Genomic DNA, 16,932 nt, shown 5'->3' on the forward strand with positions numbered 1-16,932 from the left:
TTAACATTGCTTATGTACATACTGATAAACCCTCAGGCTTTGTAAGTTTCCAAGTAAACCTTGGAGAAACTATGATTTATATAGCATATAAATTGATGTGTATAACATCCAAGCGGATTTAGTTATTTGTGATGCTGGAGGTATTTTTGAATGATTTTAGGTAGTCCCTTTTATCCTTTTCATGTAGGTTTTGAAAGATCTAAGCCTACATGTGAGCACTTCATTAATATACGTGCCTGTACACCTTGAGATAGATAATAGTAACAAAATCTGCACAGCTCTTAGATGTTCTTAAGACATTAAACAGAAAGCATAAAACACAGACATCTAAAGGAACCTAGGAAGTGCTGGCCTCAAGTTGTTCGTTTTCCTTAGTTTGGTGTATCTGTATAATTAAAGATAGGAGCAATGACAATATTGTCTAGGTTGGGTGGATCAAAAACAAAGGCAGAGCACAGGAATAGGGCAGAGGAGTCCCAAGTAAGGAGAAGAGCTTACCTCACAACAGCTTCTATCTCCAGTCTCATGGGGCTCGCCCAACAGAAAACTGACACCCTGTGGCCACTAGAACCCCTGTGGAGCTAGAACCTCAGCCTCACTAGCTGCCTGTGGTGTGCTGGGGGTGGGGGTGGCGCGAAAGGAGGAAGAAGGCAACTCTACTCCTAACCCTGCTGCAGCTCCATTGTGCTCCATACTCCACAGGCCTGGACCTTATTGGGCTTAATCTTGCTGGCAAGACTGTGTCCCTGCTCACAGCAGGCCACAGGAGCTCTTTCTTTCTTTCTTTCTTTCTTTTTTTTTTTCAAGAGATACCTGAACTATTCTTTTGTTCTGAGTAGGATTCAAACTACTACTATCTCTGGTTTTGGTTTTTTTTTTTCAATTGGACCTTCTGTGTCAAGGAAAAAGATATCTGTAGGGGGCAGGCCTCCTGGGGCACAGGTGTGGGGGCGGAGCAGGCTTCAGTGGTGAAAGTGAGTTTACAGTCTGTTTATCCAGTTTATTTATCCAGTTCCATCCAGCTAACAGGCAGGCTTTTGTCCTCAAAGAAAGTTCTTCCCAAACACTGAAGACAAATAAAAAGTTCTGCAGGACACACACACACATACACACACACACACACACACACACGCACACGCACACGCACACGCACACGCACACGCACACACACACACACACCAGCACATTCATCCCCAAGCTCAGGACTTGATATTCTCCCATACCCACCAAGGAAATCTCACTCTAGAAAACTCCTCCCTCAAGAAACCCTGTCTTGCTCAACTCCCTGCTCTTCTTTCCAGAGCAGAGGCAGCCACCCTCTTGTGTCTTTCCCAATAAATCTCCTGTGTGAGGTTTTTTGTGCTGTGTAACATTGTGGTGGTATTCCTTGGCTCTAGAGTGTCAGGCTACTTTTCCCCCTCAGAGATGCAGCACTTTTACTGTGGAAGCCTTCCTTCACCTCAGAGCTGCAGCACTTACGCTAAACACTATGCAGCAACCAATGCAGCATTTCTGGAAAGAAATTTACATCTTTTGAATGTGAATATACCAAGTAATGCAAGAGGTTTGTTATCTTACACCTTATATATTCACTGCAGGAAGTGCTGAAATTTGCACAAAGCATGCTATCAGGTGTAGTGGAATAGGCTTGTAATCCTGGCATTCAGGAAAACAAGACAGGAAGATTGTAAATTCAAGGCCAGCATTGGCTGCAGAATGAGACACTGTAGTAAGCAAACAACAAGAAAGAGATGCTAAAATCATCCTGTCATTTAGCGCTGCAATCCTCAGAAGTTGTCTATCTCTCAAATAAGAACAATTGGTACAAGTGATGGAGCAGAGAAACTACTGACCAGTCAGTCCATGGGCAGACTCACTGCGGATCAAACTGCTCAGGCCATATCTTGGGGGGGTTGGGAACAGAACAATGAGAAAAATGGTGGAAAGCAAGAAGATTTTATGTGGCAGTCAGCAGGCTGGAGACCTAAACTGATACAGGCCACCTGGATTGATTAGGTGCCTTTGTCCATGATAGTTGACCTTTGGGGGAAGGCTAAAGAAAGCTCCTGGAGGGTTAAGGTTGGTTGCTGGCAAATAGGAATGGTCTTAGAGATCTGCTTCTCTGGTAAACAGAAACCATGCCTTTAGGCCTTAGTCATTCTGTTTACCTGGCCAAAGTCCTTGTATTTAGGACAGTGTCACTCTTACTGACAAGGGAGGGGGGTCAGAGTGGGTGACTTTGCACTGAACAGTTGGCAAGAATTGAAAAGAGTTGAGAAGACTTCTGCATTTACCAAGAGCTGTTTATATCAGGGACGATTTTGATAACAAGATTTTTCTGTACACCAAATGAAACATTGGTTAGAAAACACTTAGAAAAACTTAAAGAACTATACAAGTTAAGGCATCTTTTAGGATCTATTTGGCCTGTTACGTGGCCAAAATTCATAAATGATTTCTTTTCCTTAGACAGTGGAGAGTGTCTGTATGAACATGCCACCATTACAAAACAGGAGATAGGCTTTGAACGTTAGTTCCCCCAAGATCACACAACAATTGAGAATTAGTGGAGTGCACACCCAAATATTTTCCATTTTGAGCCCAATTTCTTAGCCCCTGCCATATTGCTTTCAGTTTTACAGATACAGGTGATGTGTATTTCTGATCCTTAGGAGAGCTGGGTGAGATGGGAGTCAGCACTGTGCTCTCCAGGGATGCCTCACCTGTGATAGATAATGCTCTCTTCTCTAACTTTGGGGTTCCTGTGGCCATTACGAATTTGACAAACTCTATTATGTTGACTTAAGCATTCACTTCAGTCTTATTATAGTTTTTATTCTTATTTAGAAAAAAAATAAATCACTACCTTGGACATTACTAATGGAAGCCCACTAACACCACTCAAATATACAGTATGCAGTCTTGGGGTGTTAAGTATACAGCCACTTACAGAATTAGAGTAGAAGTCACCTGATGTGAAGTCCCAGCTCTATATTCTATGAGACTAGATTTTGTAGAAATTTATTTTGAGATCAGAGGACAGTTTGGTCTTCACCTCCCCCCCCCCCTTTTTTTTTAATCTTTTCTGGTTATAAGTGTGACAACTTACAGGCTCATTGGTGCATTATTAGCTGCACTACCTGTTGTTAGGAGGGATAGAGGAGACTACTGAAGGTTGGATGGCTCACAGGTATTTGTCATAATCACTTGTACAAGGCTGGCTTCTGGCTTATGTACTCAGAGTACTGGCATCCCTTTCATAGCTGACTTCCTATCCACATTGAAAGTTTACATTATGTATGGTATAGTGTATTTTATGCAATATTTACATAAAGCTGTTTTGTTTGTTTCTTCTTGTGTGGGAGTACTGTTTGTTGAAACAGTAGACTAGCTAGCCTCCTGGAATTTGATATGTAGACTGGGATGGCCTTGAACACACAGAGATAGACCTGCCTATGCCTTCCAAGTGTTAGGATTAAAAGTATATACCACTACATCAGGCAGTATATCTGTTTATAAATGCCTGCGATTCTACATTTCAGGTATCAGATTTGGTGATAATTCTGAATTACGACAGAGCAGTAGAAGCCTTTGCAAAGGGTGGAAACCTGACACTTGGAGGAAATTTTACTGTGGCAGTTGGGCCACTGGGCAGGTGAGTAAACATTCTAAACCATAAAGACTAAAGAATCATAATTTTTTCACATTAAAAAGAAATTTCAAGTAAAATGAATATGATGTCTACAAATGCCAGATGAGTAAAGGTCTCTTCATCAAGAAATTTATAAAAATAAAGAAGAAAAAGAAAACAATGAGTGAAATAAACTCTGAGCCCAGAACACACAAGAAAAAAAAAATGAAGTTTTTCCTATGCACGGGGCTATGCTTCCTGTTTAATTGATACAGATCTTCCTATAGTTGTGAGGAAGCTAAGTGTAGTCGAATTGTATTAACTGATAAAGCCTATTGGTGTTCTGGAATGAAGAAAGGTTTTTCTTAAACTAAATCAGTAGAATGGAAAATGGTTGACTCTTATTGAGCAGTGTTTTTATCGCTTTAATTTTATTCCCCTTCTCTTAATGAAACACCATTCTTGAGTTAGTAATCATGCTAAAGAATTACAAATGCTGCCTACTTATGGCAGCTGGATAGCCAGACGTCTGAACATGCCCTGTGTAAGAAGAATCCACACTCAGCACTGCTCTGGCTGAGAGGGCTAGCTCCCAAATCTCTCTCTCTGCAGCGTAATCTCTCTGGCCATCGGCCTTCTACAGCCAGCTGTCCCATGTGGCATGGTTTCCCACAGCTGCCTTCTTGTCGAGCCACATGAAGACTCCGGCTTAGCCAAAGAGAACCGCAGCCTAGGAAGTCAGGCCTGTGGCTAACTGCTGGGATGAACAGTCATTTGGGGTCTGCCATCTTTTGTAGGAACCTGGAAGGAAACGTGTCCCTGAGGAGCTCTGCAGCTGTCTTCACTTACTGCAAATCCCGGGGCCTCTTTGCTGGTATTTCCCTGGAAGGAAGCTGTTTGATTGAAAGGAAGGAAACCAACCGGAAGTAAGTTCAGACAGAGAAGATAATACTTCAAAGTTCTTCATAGTTTAGGAGTTTATAAGTACACCTATACTGTCATTCAAATACAACAAGGTCTACATTTAAAACTTTTAAGATGAAATTGGTATTGCTTGGGGCTGAGATGTTTCAGCAGTTAAGAACACTTATTGCTCTTACAAAGGACCTAGCTTTGTTTCCCAGCATCTACATGGTGCCTCACAACAACCAACCATAATTCCAGTTCCAAGGGATAAGACACTTTGTTCTTACCTTAGAGGGCATTGGGCAAGCATGAGGCACATAGATTCCCAGGCAAAACACATAAAATATAATAAAATATTTTTTAATTTGAAAAGTAGTATATGCTTATGAAAATAAAACTTATTTAAAAATGAACAAAGCATGTTACACTTTTTTACTAATACTCTTCGCCTACTTCCTCTTCCTCCGTTGTCTTCTCTTGCCAAATAAGATTACAGTCATGATATATACTTGATTGCAAATGCGTTTTTTCTGCTTGGCATTATAAGAAGCACAACCATAAGTTGATGGCCAGGCAGTGTTAACTAGGTGACAATATGACATTATCATACTTTGTAGTGAGCACAGCAAATAATCTGGAGGGTCAGTCAGAAGTGCCCCACTGTGAAAGGTTTCCTATCAACACACTCTGGCTTTGTCTTCTTTCATACCAGATAGGGACCAGTTTTGATTCAAAATTGAATTCTTTAATCTTGTGTCTGAATAGTTTTTCCTCAGGTGATTCTAAGAAATCAAACCAGCAGACTCCAGCATCTTAAACACAGAGGGGCCGGTTTCTTAGACTATAGGAACAAACAGGGACAGACGCTCCCCTGAGGAAGTGAATGCTCCTACCAGGCCCATAGCAGTTTCCCCAGGAGTATAGCATCAAACTGCTACCTTGCATATAAACCAGGACTAGTCTGAATGGGGGAGATTGTGGTTTGCCAAAGTCTTCATCTTATAGAAACAAGAGTTGTGTGTCTATCCATTTCTGGTTTCATGAATTTGAGAATGCTTTTAGGAACTATTAATTCTAGGTCTTTGGCAGTCTTCTCCCTGAAGCTCAGCTAAGTCACTTGATGAGCTTCAAATCCTCCAAATCTGCAAGATAAATTTTTAATTTTGATAAAACAAACATTTTAAAGAAATCACAAAGCTATGTATAGAACTTATAGGAAGGCATAAAGATAAAGTTTATAAAACATGTACTTTATATGTTTATGTATTTCTATATAAATGTGTGGTTGTATATGTGACATGCTTTTGTATGAAGAAAAGTATCAATATTTATGTTCATTGACTTAGAAAGTGAGCTTGGGGCCAATCTAAGACTTTGGCATGGGGTAAGACTTGTGGTATGTGATATATTTCATTAGCATGATTCCACATGATTCTGGATGTGCTATATTTGCCTCCAAAAGCAAATAGTATGTTACAGACATGCTCTTAATTTCGTATTTACTAGATTTTACTGTCAAGACATTCGAGCCTATGACATTTTATTTGGAGATGTCCCACGGCCTGCTCAAGCAGAAGATCTTTATGAAATTCTTGACTCCTTTACTGAAAAGTATGAAAGCGAAGGACAACGCATCAATTTGAGGAAAGTGGTGCGGGAGCAGAGGAAGGTGCTGTGACGAGGTTTCCCATTTCTCTCAGCGGACACAGTAGCATTCTGTCTTAGGACATACTATTTCTAATATGACGTTCCCAGTGATATAATGAACTTTCTTTATGATTCATTTGTGTAAAGTCTTCAAAAATGTCCCAGAGTTTTGACATTGTGGATTTTAAGAAGTTTGTCTTTGAGCTGGGCATGGTGGCACACACCTTTAATCCCAGCACTCAGGAGGTAGAGGCAGGTGGATCGCTGTGAGTTCAAGGCCAGCCTGGTCTACGAAGCAAGACTAGGACAGCCAAGATAACACAGAGAAACCTTGTCTAGAAAAAAAAGTTCTTCTGTAATCGTATATCTCTTAGGATGAAATCTGATAATGTTAGAGAGCCAGTACTAGCTGTGCCTTTTTTCCTTTGATCTCTACTTAATCCCTGCTGTGCAGAGTAAAATTGAAGTACAGAGTTTAAGTTATCACTGCCTTTCTCTGCTGTCTGCTCCCTGTGACCACATCCCTGGACTCACAGCACCTGCAGACCACATACAGTTTGACACTCGGGGGTGGTAGGGTGGAGGGGGATGCGGGGGAGGGGGAACACGTGCAAAGTGTACTAGGCCACACACACTCATGCCAGAGGGGAGGGGCTCAGGTGCAAAGTGTCCTAGAGTAATCCACACCAGAGTCTCCCATCTGCCCTGCACCTACACATATGTTTCTGGGAACCTAGTTAATAAATGCAGAGGATGAAGCCTGCTAAATAAACAGATTAGAGACAAAAGCATCGTGTTCTCCTAAGTAAAAATCAAATTTTAAAATTCTGTGTATTTATTCTTGTGCCTCCCAGGCTAAAGAATTACCTCCAAAAGCATCATCAAGACCACAGCAGTCCCTGCCACCTGCCCAGCTGAGTGCCAGCTCCCACAGTACGTGCTTCTGTTGCACTTTAAATATAACAGTAATTTAAGTAATTACTAAATATTAAGAAAACAGGTTACATTGTTATATTTCAATGTCAAATAGAAGTGAGCATTAAAGAGAAAAATAAGTGTTCAGCATATTCTAAGACATAACATAGGCTTTTATGTATGAGTTGTCACTGTCATAATTTGTGGAGACTTTTCATTCACAAGGCATTTTCTGAAGTCTACAATGAGATTTATATTTGTGTTTTCTTTAAATCATATGGGTTTGAAAAGTTGCACTGAGTGCTCTCGCAGAGGTTGCGGTGTTCATCGCTAGCACCTACACCACAGCTCAGAAACGTCTGTAATTAAATGTCCAGGGGCTTGGACACCCTCTTCAGGTCCCTATGGGCAGTGCTCATGTGTGGTTCACATACACACAGCCAAAACGTTCATACAGATAAACTAAAAAGAACGTTTGCAAATACAATTTATTTTGCTCTATGTATATTCCTTGAAGCACATGGTCTCCATGAAGTGTCTTTAATCTAGGTGAAACTAGGTTTTATAAACACATAGCTTTCTTGTCATCACATGTGCTTTAATTTTTTTTTTAACTTAAGGCTTTCGTATATGAGTGCTGTACATCATTTCCATCCCCTCCTTTATCCTCTCTAGTTCCTTTTCAAAGTTAAACCCCCTTCCTCCTTAATTTTTATCGAAGAGGACATGTGTCTATGCATATATGTGTTTTGTATATATGCACAACTTTGCATCCCTTCCATAGTTCCCATTGTGTGTAGATAGCATCTTTCCATCTGTTCTTCCATGATGATTTCAGTGCCTTGTTTGCAGGGACTGTATTGTAGATACATGAACTAGGATTGAGTACCCCACAGGCAGCTGCTGCCGGCATTCTGACAAGAAGTGGCCTATCAACAGTAACTTTAAACACTAATGGCCTCAACCTCCCAATCAAAGGCACACGTAGTTTGAAAGATTAAGAAAAAAATTATTTTCTGTATAAGAAACTCATGTTGTCTTCAATAATAGGCATCACCTTAAAGGGATTTAAAAAAAAAAAAAGTGTGCAAATGGGACCAGGAAGCAAGTAGTGGTCACTATTCTAATACCTAACAAAATAGACTTCAAACAAACAACACTTTCTTCTAATTAAGTCAAAAGACAAGACATTACCATGTATGCATGCATGTATGTATATATGTGTGTATCAAATCTGGCATATGCAGAAAGTTGACCCCCTGCACAGAGACAGCTTAACAAACCAACTGAAAAGAGATAGATAGTCCAGCTGACTGGCGGACTGGAAAATATTGATGCTGACATGCACTGTTGCCAAAGGACGGATGAGCAGGACTTCGATTATGGAGGATCATCACACCCACCGCTGAATGGACCTTCATAATGACATTCAGGGATTGATAATTGTTTCTGTTTTAAAATGTGAACTGTACAATTTTTAGTTTAAAAAGAAATGGTAAGTTGCAGAGGAGTGTTAATTCAGAACAAGGCCTGTTCTGGCAAGAGATCATATCCAAAGGTCTTCTGAATCTGTGTGATCCAGCTGGAATACAAACACTTTAATCCAGGAGACAGAGGCAAACAGATCTGAGTTGAAGGCCAGCCTGGTATAAAGCAAGTATCAAGTAAAGAAAAGCTTAGGTCCAGGTGTGATGGTACATGCCTTTAACCACAAACATTAAGGGTAAAGTTAGTCTGTAGAAAGAAGCACCTGTGTTTGAAAGTGATGTCTAATTGAGTGACAGAAAAGGTGACGAATCAGAGAAGGTTTGACAGAATAGGATACACCCAACTCTCAGGAGAAGGCAGAAGAAAGGGAAGCTACATAAAAGGCAGTTTTACCAGGACAGTAATAGAGAGGTGGGTTGCAGAGAGGGAACTCAGGTGAAGACAGAATGAGCCGAACAATGAGAAGAAGCCAGAAGTTTAGAGCAGATTGCTGAGTTAGTTTGAGGCCAAGCAGAGCAAGTCTGGGCCAAGAGAGAAGCCAGATTAATTGTCAGCTGGGAGAAGAGCTAGAGCCAGAACAGCTGAGTTGAACAAGCTACAAGTACAAGTGAGCTCATTAAGCAGCAAGTCTCAGAGGCTGAAAACATTCTAGGCTTCGAGGACTAGGCCTAGGCCAGCAGGAGATAGTAAGCCTTCCCGAGACAATTGAAATGGGAGAAGAAAAGTTACTCTTACATTGGCTATACTCATTCCTTTCTCCAATCCAAAATATTGCTTCCAGTGTTCTTTGTCAGTCTAATGTGGTGGACATGAATTCTTTTAGTCTGTTTCTATTTTGGAATGTTTTCCTTTCTCCTTTTAACTGTGGTAGATAGTTTTTCTGGGTACAGTAGTCTAAGTTGGCATCCGTGGGCTTTTAGAATCTTTAGTATATTGTTCCAGGTTCTTCTGGTTTATAAAGTTTTCATTGAAAAAGCATCTGTTACTCTGTTGGAGTTTCATGTATATGTGGCTTGTGGTTTGTCTCTTGTAGCTTTCCGTACTCTCCTTTTGTTCTGTATACTTAGTGTTTAGCTATAATACACTGTGGAGCATTTCTTTTCTGGCCCTGTCTACTTGGTGTTCCCTCTGCTTCTTGTTAACTGTCTATCAGTATGTCTTCCATTAATTTGAAGTTTCCTTCTATGATCCAGTTGAGGATCTGGCATATGTGACTGACCTGGGCTGATTTGTCTTCTTTTATTCCTCTAATTCAAATAATTGGTCATGTAGTCAAGTTCCTACATGCGTTTACCTATTAAAAAAAAAAAAAAAAATTCATATTCTTTGCTTGGGTGGTCCAATCTATTTTCTTTGTCCTCAGGTTGGACTAGTGCAGGAGGAACTGGGATACCAGAGCTAGGCCTGGGAATATACAGTAGTGTGGTGGAGCTCAGAGCTGGGGAAATTCACTAGAGAAAGGATGTGCAGGAGCTACGTGGCTGGAGGCAGGCCTGGGAGTGGCGTTAGCAGGAGAGACGGTCAACTTGACACAAACCTAGACATATGTAGACAGAAGGAATTTTAATTGAGGAATTGGCCTGTGGTATGACTACGAAGTAATTTCTTGATTGATTATTGATACGGTACAACCCAGCCCGCTGTGGGCAGTCCCACGGTGGACTTGGGAGGTATAAGAAAGGTAGTTGAACATGAGCCTGAGAGCAAGCAAGTAAGCAGGTTTTCTCCGTGCTTCCTGTCTGTGCTTCTGTCTACTTACTGACTTCACTTTCCCTTAAAATGTGGACTGTGATCAGGTAGGTAAGCCAAGTAAATCCTTTCCTTCCTAAGCTACAATTGGTGATGGTGTTTATCACAGTAGTAGAAAGTGAACTAGACAGACAAGTCAGTCTGTCATCACTTTTTTATGACACTATTAGAATTGTATTCTTCATGTTTATAGTTTATTATCAAATAGGTTATATTAAATGTATACTACAGTGGGTGATATTTCATAGAATGGAGCACAAAGGCAGCTGTACCTTCAATCTTGCCCTTCAAAAATTTTTGGTATAGGAAGAACAGCATTCCATGTTAAAATGCCACTGCTATTAGTCAGAGAAGGAATAGAATAAATAAATGAGATAAATAGAAATAAATATTCATGAGGATAGCATGCTTGTCCTCAGTCCCACTGGTATGTTCCAAATCCATTTTCTTAGCCCAGGTTAATAGTGAGACTTTTGGAATTTTAGTTTCTTTATAAAACACAAGCTGGGCTTAATGGCTCACACCTGTAATCCCAGCACTTGGGAAGCAGAGACAGGCGGATCTCTGTGAGTTGGAGGCCAGTCTGGTCTACATCAGAGGGCATATGAATGCTAGGGCCTCAGCAAGCGTGGTAGGTTGTTATTAGTTAGCGGTTTCTGTTGGCTGCAGTTTGTTAAGTTGTAATGCACGATGAAGAAATGAGAAGAAGAAATTATATATCCTGATGGTGAAGGTCAAACTTGCCCCCAAGGAGCTCTGCACCCCTGGTTAGCAGGAAGCAGTATAATGATAGCAGCACCCCCTTTCCGCCCCTGACTTTATTCAGGGGTCTTTTTCCTTTATTCTCTGTCATTTTTTCTTGCATAGCTTGTGTTAGGGGGTTGAAAGGGCTTTTTTTGTTTGGTTTTTTTTTTTAAGGGGGTGGAGAAAGTATAAGAAAGAAGAACCCATAACGTAGTTAAAAGTCCTGTTACACAGGTTCCTCACTCATTGCTTCTTGACATTCCTCACACAAACATTACCGTCTTCATTCTCACCACAAACGCTCTCTCTCCACTGTGTATACCTCCAGCCAGATGCATTCCTCAGCGTACAATACACCTCCTCGTGTACATTCCCACTACAGTGTGTGTCATGGCCCCTCCCTGCTCATGCCTGCCTCACTTCTGTTAGTGTTGGAACAGTTCAGTGCGTTTCTCAGGAGAGGATGATAATTTGCCTTGTTCACGGGGTCATGTTCATCCCTATATGTTAGTGAATTTTAATTTCTTCATATATTTTCTGGTATTTTTTATTTACTCTTTTAATTTAAAAGTTTCCATTTTATTGGTCAGTGTTTTTTTCTATTGGGATATTTATTTTCTTGCTTAAATTATGAAAATATTTGTATTCTAGTGGCTTCGTCGTTTGGGTTTGGTGTATTCTGCCTTTATTCTAGGATATGTTTGTGTATTTTACTTAACCATGACTATCCTAGAACTTGCCCTGTAGACTAGACTGACCTTGAACTCACTGAAATCCACCTCTCCCTGCTTCCTGAGTCCTGGCATTAAAGGTGTGCTCCACCACCACCCAGCAGAAGTTTTAATTGTTGTAAATGTCTATAAATTCATACATTTATTTTTTAATCATGACTAAGGAGGTCTTTCCACCTTCTGTTGAAATATTATATTCAGTCCCTTGGAGTTCCTTGTGATGGTTTAACTGTCTGGTTCAGGTGTGATGGTGTAACTGTCTGGTTCAGGGATTCTTATACTTTGACACTTTGGGGTCATTGTATCAATTCTTCCTTCCTCTCCAAATATATGTCAAAACAGTGTTACCCTTGTTCACTCTATAACATTTGAAACTCATCTGTTGTCTTGTTTGTATATTAATTTGCACTATATTGTAACCTGCCCTTGCTATGTGTTCTACTTGTACACATGTCTTTCAGTAAAATGTTTAGTTTCTTTTGTCTTCTCTTTTAGATTTCTTTCCTGGTACAGTAGAATTAGGGTTCCCATTTCCAGTTCAGAAAGGTGTTCGTTGGTTGCCTCTGGAAGAGATGTGCATGGACCATGGGACTAGTGTCAGGCGCTTCAGCCTGCAGTGTGGCCTTTTGTAGGATATTTAGGCATCTCTCAGCTTAGAGCCTGGCCCAGTAATGTAAGCCTTTAATAAGGTTAGGATTTGATAGGTTTGTGTGTTTTGTATACCTTAGTGAGCTTTTAAATCTTCTACCCTCATTTTATTTTTTTAAACAGGTAATGGAAATGAATATAAGCTATATCCTGAGCTTTCTAGCTATCATGAGAAAAATGGTAAGTAAAAAGCTATTGCTTAAAAGTTATTTATAACCACCCTACAATCATGGAATTTCCAGTTAATTTGATAGGTTATAAAGAATCTCTGAGAAAGTGTTCATAATTCTACTTATGAGATTCCTTAAAAGCAAGTTTAACTGTAAATATTCTTTAGTGATAAACAGCACGCTTGTGCTCTCGGCTCTGAGAACCCAGTGGAAACTGTGCAGGACCAAGCGTTGTCATTAACAGCCCATGATCTTCTAGTAAAAGTATTTCTCCACTTGTTTTACTTAAATAGTCCTTAGAAATTTTTCTTTAAAGAATTAAGCACTTTTCTAAAAAGTGAGTTGGCTGGGCACAGTGGTGCACACCTGTGATCCCAGCACTCAGGGAGGCAGGGGCAGGCAGATCTCTGTGAGTTTGAGGCCAGCCTGGTCTACAGAACAAGTCTAGGACAGCCAAGGCTACACAGAGAAACTCTACCTTGAAAAAATAGAAGGAAGGAAGGAAAGAAAGAAAGAAAGGAAAGGAAGGAAGGGAGAAAAAGTGGGTTGAACTCACGTTGAGGCCTAAAATTAAACAGTCATTACTTTAACGGCCTAAACTTTTGCCAATATTATGTGCTATTTAATTTACAAACTATTGAGGAATTACCCATTTTGTGTAAGTATAAATAATATTGTCAAGAAATCAGGTAATAAAAATTCTAAATATTATCATGTAGATTAAAAAAAGTTTAATGTCTTTCTTGGTGAACCTGTGACTTTCCCTGGCTGAGCTAGGACCTGCTGTTCTTGGTTTTCATGTTTCCTGCTGTGATCCCATGGATCTGGTCCTGTTTTAAGGCAGTGTGCACACATGAAGCATCTGTGGAAGCCAAAAGACACCTGTAAGGAGTCAGCTCTCTCTTCCTACCATATGGGTCTGAGGGATCGATCTCAGGTCTTTCATCTTTTGAAAGGAGAAAATTCTAATTTTAATGTTGTGAACATGGCCGAGGTTGTGCAGTGTGGGTTCTGACACCCTTCAGGAAGCCAAAAATTAAACCCTAACCAACCATACTTGAACTTCTTCCCTAAAATATTTATAATTTGGTCATATTTTCCTGTTCTAGGCAGTTTGAATCCGCCAATAGAGGTGACAGCACTATACTCTTTTGAAGGGCAACAGCCAGGAGACTTGAAATTTCAAGCCGGAGACAGAATCTTGGTTCTATCAAAGACTGACTCACATTTTGATTGGTGGGAAGGAAAACTTCGAGGTCAAACTGGAATTTTCCCAGCCAACTATGTAACTATGAATTAAAGTGAACTTTTTTTATTCTGCTATTTTATAATTACACAAAAGTACTTCCACACAGACAGAATTCACTATTTACATCAAGCTGCTTAAACACATACCTTGCTCTGCAAATGTTTTATCCTGTTGTAAAAGATTTTTCTCTGCATATAAATAAATGGTTAAATTAACCTGTTGCTCAACACTCTGTATTAACTTAGTCACATAACCTACTCTTCACTTGTCATCGACAGTTTTTATGGTCATGGTTCTTTTGTGCTCATCAGACCCACTGACCCTTGAATGTGACTGACCACTGTTTCAGTGTAAACAAAGCGTGTCTGGGAGCACTGCTCACCTTTGTATGTACACGGGCCGACCTCTGAGCATCTGCGTGTGGTGGAGGTTTCTTCTTCTCACTTAACAAGGCTTAGGTGATTAAGTGAGCTCGTGAACATAGATAAAAAGCAGGCTCCCACAAAGTCAGGGGCCTCAAAGCCTTCAGCAGGGAAGCCAGCACCTGACTGGTTCCCAACCGGCCAGGTTTTGTTCTCTATTCTCTCCCAAGACAGACTATAGAAAGTAGAACTTCTATTCCCCAAGAAGTATCATAGAAACTAGAACCTCTTTTTCTCAAAGCAAGTCTTCCTGCCTAGAAATAGTAATCTTCCCCCACTCCTCTACCTTTCCACCTTGGAACTAACCATGAGGAAGTGCTGTGATGTGCTTTGCCTTATAAATCCTAAGACTCACACTAGGCACAGGCAATGTCAGGTAGTGGCCTTCGCCAGTTGCAGTCATGCACAGCTGTACGTTCATCATGGAAGCTAAGCACAAGTCAGTCTGGAGGCTCCTGTAAAAGGTGTCCCATAAAGTGACAGTTAAGTATATTGCTTTTACTTCTCCCCTGTTAACTTGTCATTTGGGAATGAGTGTCCTCATGACATTGTGTAGCTGGCCGGAAGTGGATCTCTTCCTTTCCATCTCTGAAGTGAACAAGATCAAATCATCCCACATAGCACAGGAAACACTTGCCCTGTACATGAATGTACATGTTTGGGTTACTTCATAAGCCTCAGACTAGCCTTCATGACTGATCTTGAACAATTTACCCCACCTCTATGCCTCAGTTTCCCCACCTCTGATGACTGCATAAAATGCTTAGAACAGTTCTGAGCGTGTAAAGGAATCATTAAACATTAGCACCTAATGTTCAACTCCTTACATGGCATTGAATCTGCCTTTTCTAGTGACTGCCCATGTAACTAAGACCCACTAAAAGAGAAGAGCCTTGCTTTGCTTTTCCTCTGTGTTCAGGGCCTGAAATGGCTCACTGATACAGGCAGTACCATGTTCAGGATGCATTCCAAGGCTAATTCTACCATGCCTGTCACCTTCCTAGAGGTCACCCTTTGCTCTGAGCACCTTCTTTACAGATACCTGCCTAGCGCCCCAAGGTGCAGAGCATCAGCCACTGTCTCACCTGCCCAGCCCCCCAAGGTGCAGAGCATCAGCCACTGTCTCACCTGCCCAGCCCCCCAAGGTGCAGAGCATCAGCCACTGTCTCACCTGCCCAGCCCTGGCTGGGAAGCTCAGATCCCACAAGCTTGTGTTGCCCATAAGAAGGGCCTCAGAGCTTTAGGAGTTTTGGACTCTATCCAACAGGTCAAGCGAAGATGTGGACAGATAAACTTGTGGGTTGGTCCACTGGTACTTTCAGACCACACGTTTGTTGAAGAGAAACTGAATGAGCTAACCTAATGGAGAGGAAGGACAATAAAAACTGAATCAAAAGTAAGAAAGTGCAGTAGATTTAGACACTGATAAGCACTATAAAGAATATTATTGGTGGCACATAGGGGTAAGATACGGGTCCATCAAATCTGGCTAGGGAGACCCATCTATGGAGTATGTGGCATAAACACACAGCGACTAAGAGAACTCTGTAGAGAAGTTCAGATTTCTTATACAATGTACTTGGTGATGACATGTCCTGTTCTTGAAAAATCACCAAGACAGTGGATGCTCAGTGTTTTCACTCCTATGATGGGGATGTGATGTGATACGAGATGTGAGATTTATATCTACACTCTAAGTAGGTTTAACTACTCCACTCCAGTATTTACATAGTCCAAAACATCTTCTCATACACGATAAAGACATCAATTTTACTTTTCAGTTAAATAGATGTTTAGAGAGAATCTTTAGTTAAATTAGAATGCACTGGATATAGGAAAAGATTTCATAAGTAGAAGAAACGATTGTACCTAAAGAGGTCATGAAGGCTGAAGGAAGGGTTTCTTTCACCAAGGATTGTGACACCCACGGAGGAGGTTTTCATTCTCCGTATCTGCATTCTCACGGCAGGGACTACCCTTGTTGTCCTAGAGCTGTAGGTAGGACTGAGAGACAACGACTGTGAACATGACCCGGTTAGAGGTTTCCGAGGTTTGTATTGTTACTAGAATGGTTTGCAGGATAAAGAGAGGCTATCAATAAGTTGGCTGTGAGCTTAAGAAGATAGAGTAGAGAAAGCAGGATCTTCCCAGCAAAGAAGGTGTGTACTCCGTAGTAGAGTAGTGGCATGGGAGAAGTGGGAAAAGCTTGGTAAAGACAGAAAAAAGGCAAAAAAAAAAAAAAATGTGCTTATCCTTTTTAGCCATGTTAATTTTAGGGATCCCACCAGACACATCCAAGTGTGTCTTAATGAAGTGGAAAGACCTGAAGTCAGTACTAGAATTTGGAAACATTTGCTAAGTAGTTTGTGATTAAAAACAGGGAAAGGGTTTATTCTGAGGCAGCAGAGCTACACCTCTGCACAACTCCTGTCAGAAACCAGAACAGAAGAAGGAATTTCTTATGTGGGAAAAAGGTGTCCATGTCGGCTCAGAGTGTAAACCCACGAGGAAATGAAGAGTGCAGTGCCTTGGCATGGGTGGGTGGCTCAGCAGTTCCCTGAGTCACCATGGACATCGCAAGCAGAGCCCCAGTGGGCAAGCGCCTGAGTTGGCACTGTCAGAGGCTCTGAGA

General features: G+C 41.0%; 1 protein-coding gene across 1 annotated transcript in view; it reads left to right on the forward strand.

The window, feature by feature from the left end:
• Positions 1-14,088, forward strand: part of Sh3yl1 (SH3 and SYLF domain containing 1) — a 36,032-nt gene extending 21,944 nt beyond the window's left edge. The window contains exons 5-10 of the mRNA XM_051144553.1: positions 3,543-3,655; positions 4,429-4,557; positions 6,044-6,206; positions 7,039-7,117; positions 12,583-12,639; positions 13,739-14,088. Coding sequence (XP_051000510.1) covers positions 3,543-3,655; positions 4,429-4,557; positions 6,044-6,206; positions 7,039-7,117; positions 12,583-12,639; positions 13,739-13,929 — 732 coding nt within the window. The 3' untranslated portion in view covers positions 13,930-14,088. The remainder of the gene's footprint in view (positions 1-3,542; positions 3,656-4,428; positions 4,558-6,043; positions 6,207-7,038; positions 7,118-12,582; positions 12,640-13,738) is intronic.
• The last annotated feature ends 2,844 nt before the right edge of the window (positions 14,089-16,932 follow it).

Source organism: Acomys russatus, chromosome 1, assembly GCF_903995435.1.
Source record: "Acomys russatus chromosome 1, mAcoRus1.1, whole genome shotgun sequence".
Lineage (NCBI taxonomy): Eukaryota > Metazoa > Chordata > Mammalia > Rodentia > Muridae > Acomys > Acomys russatus.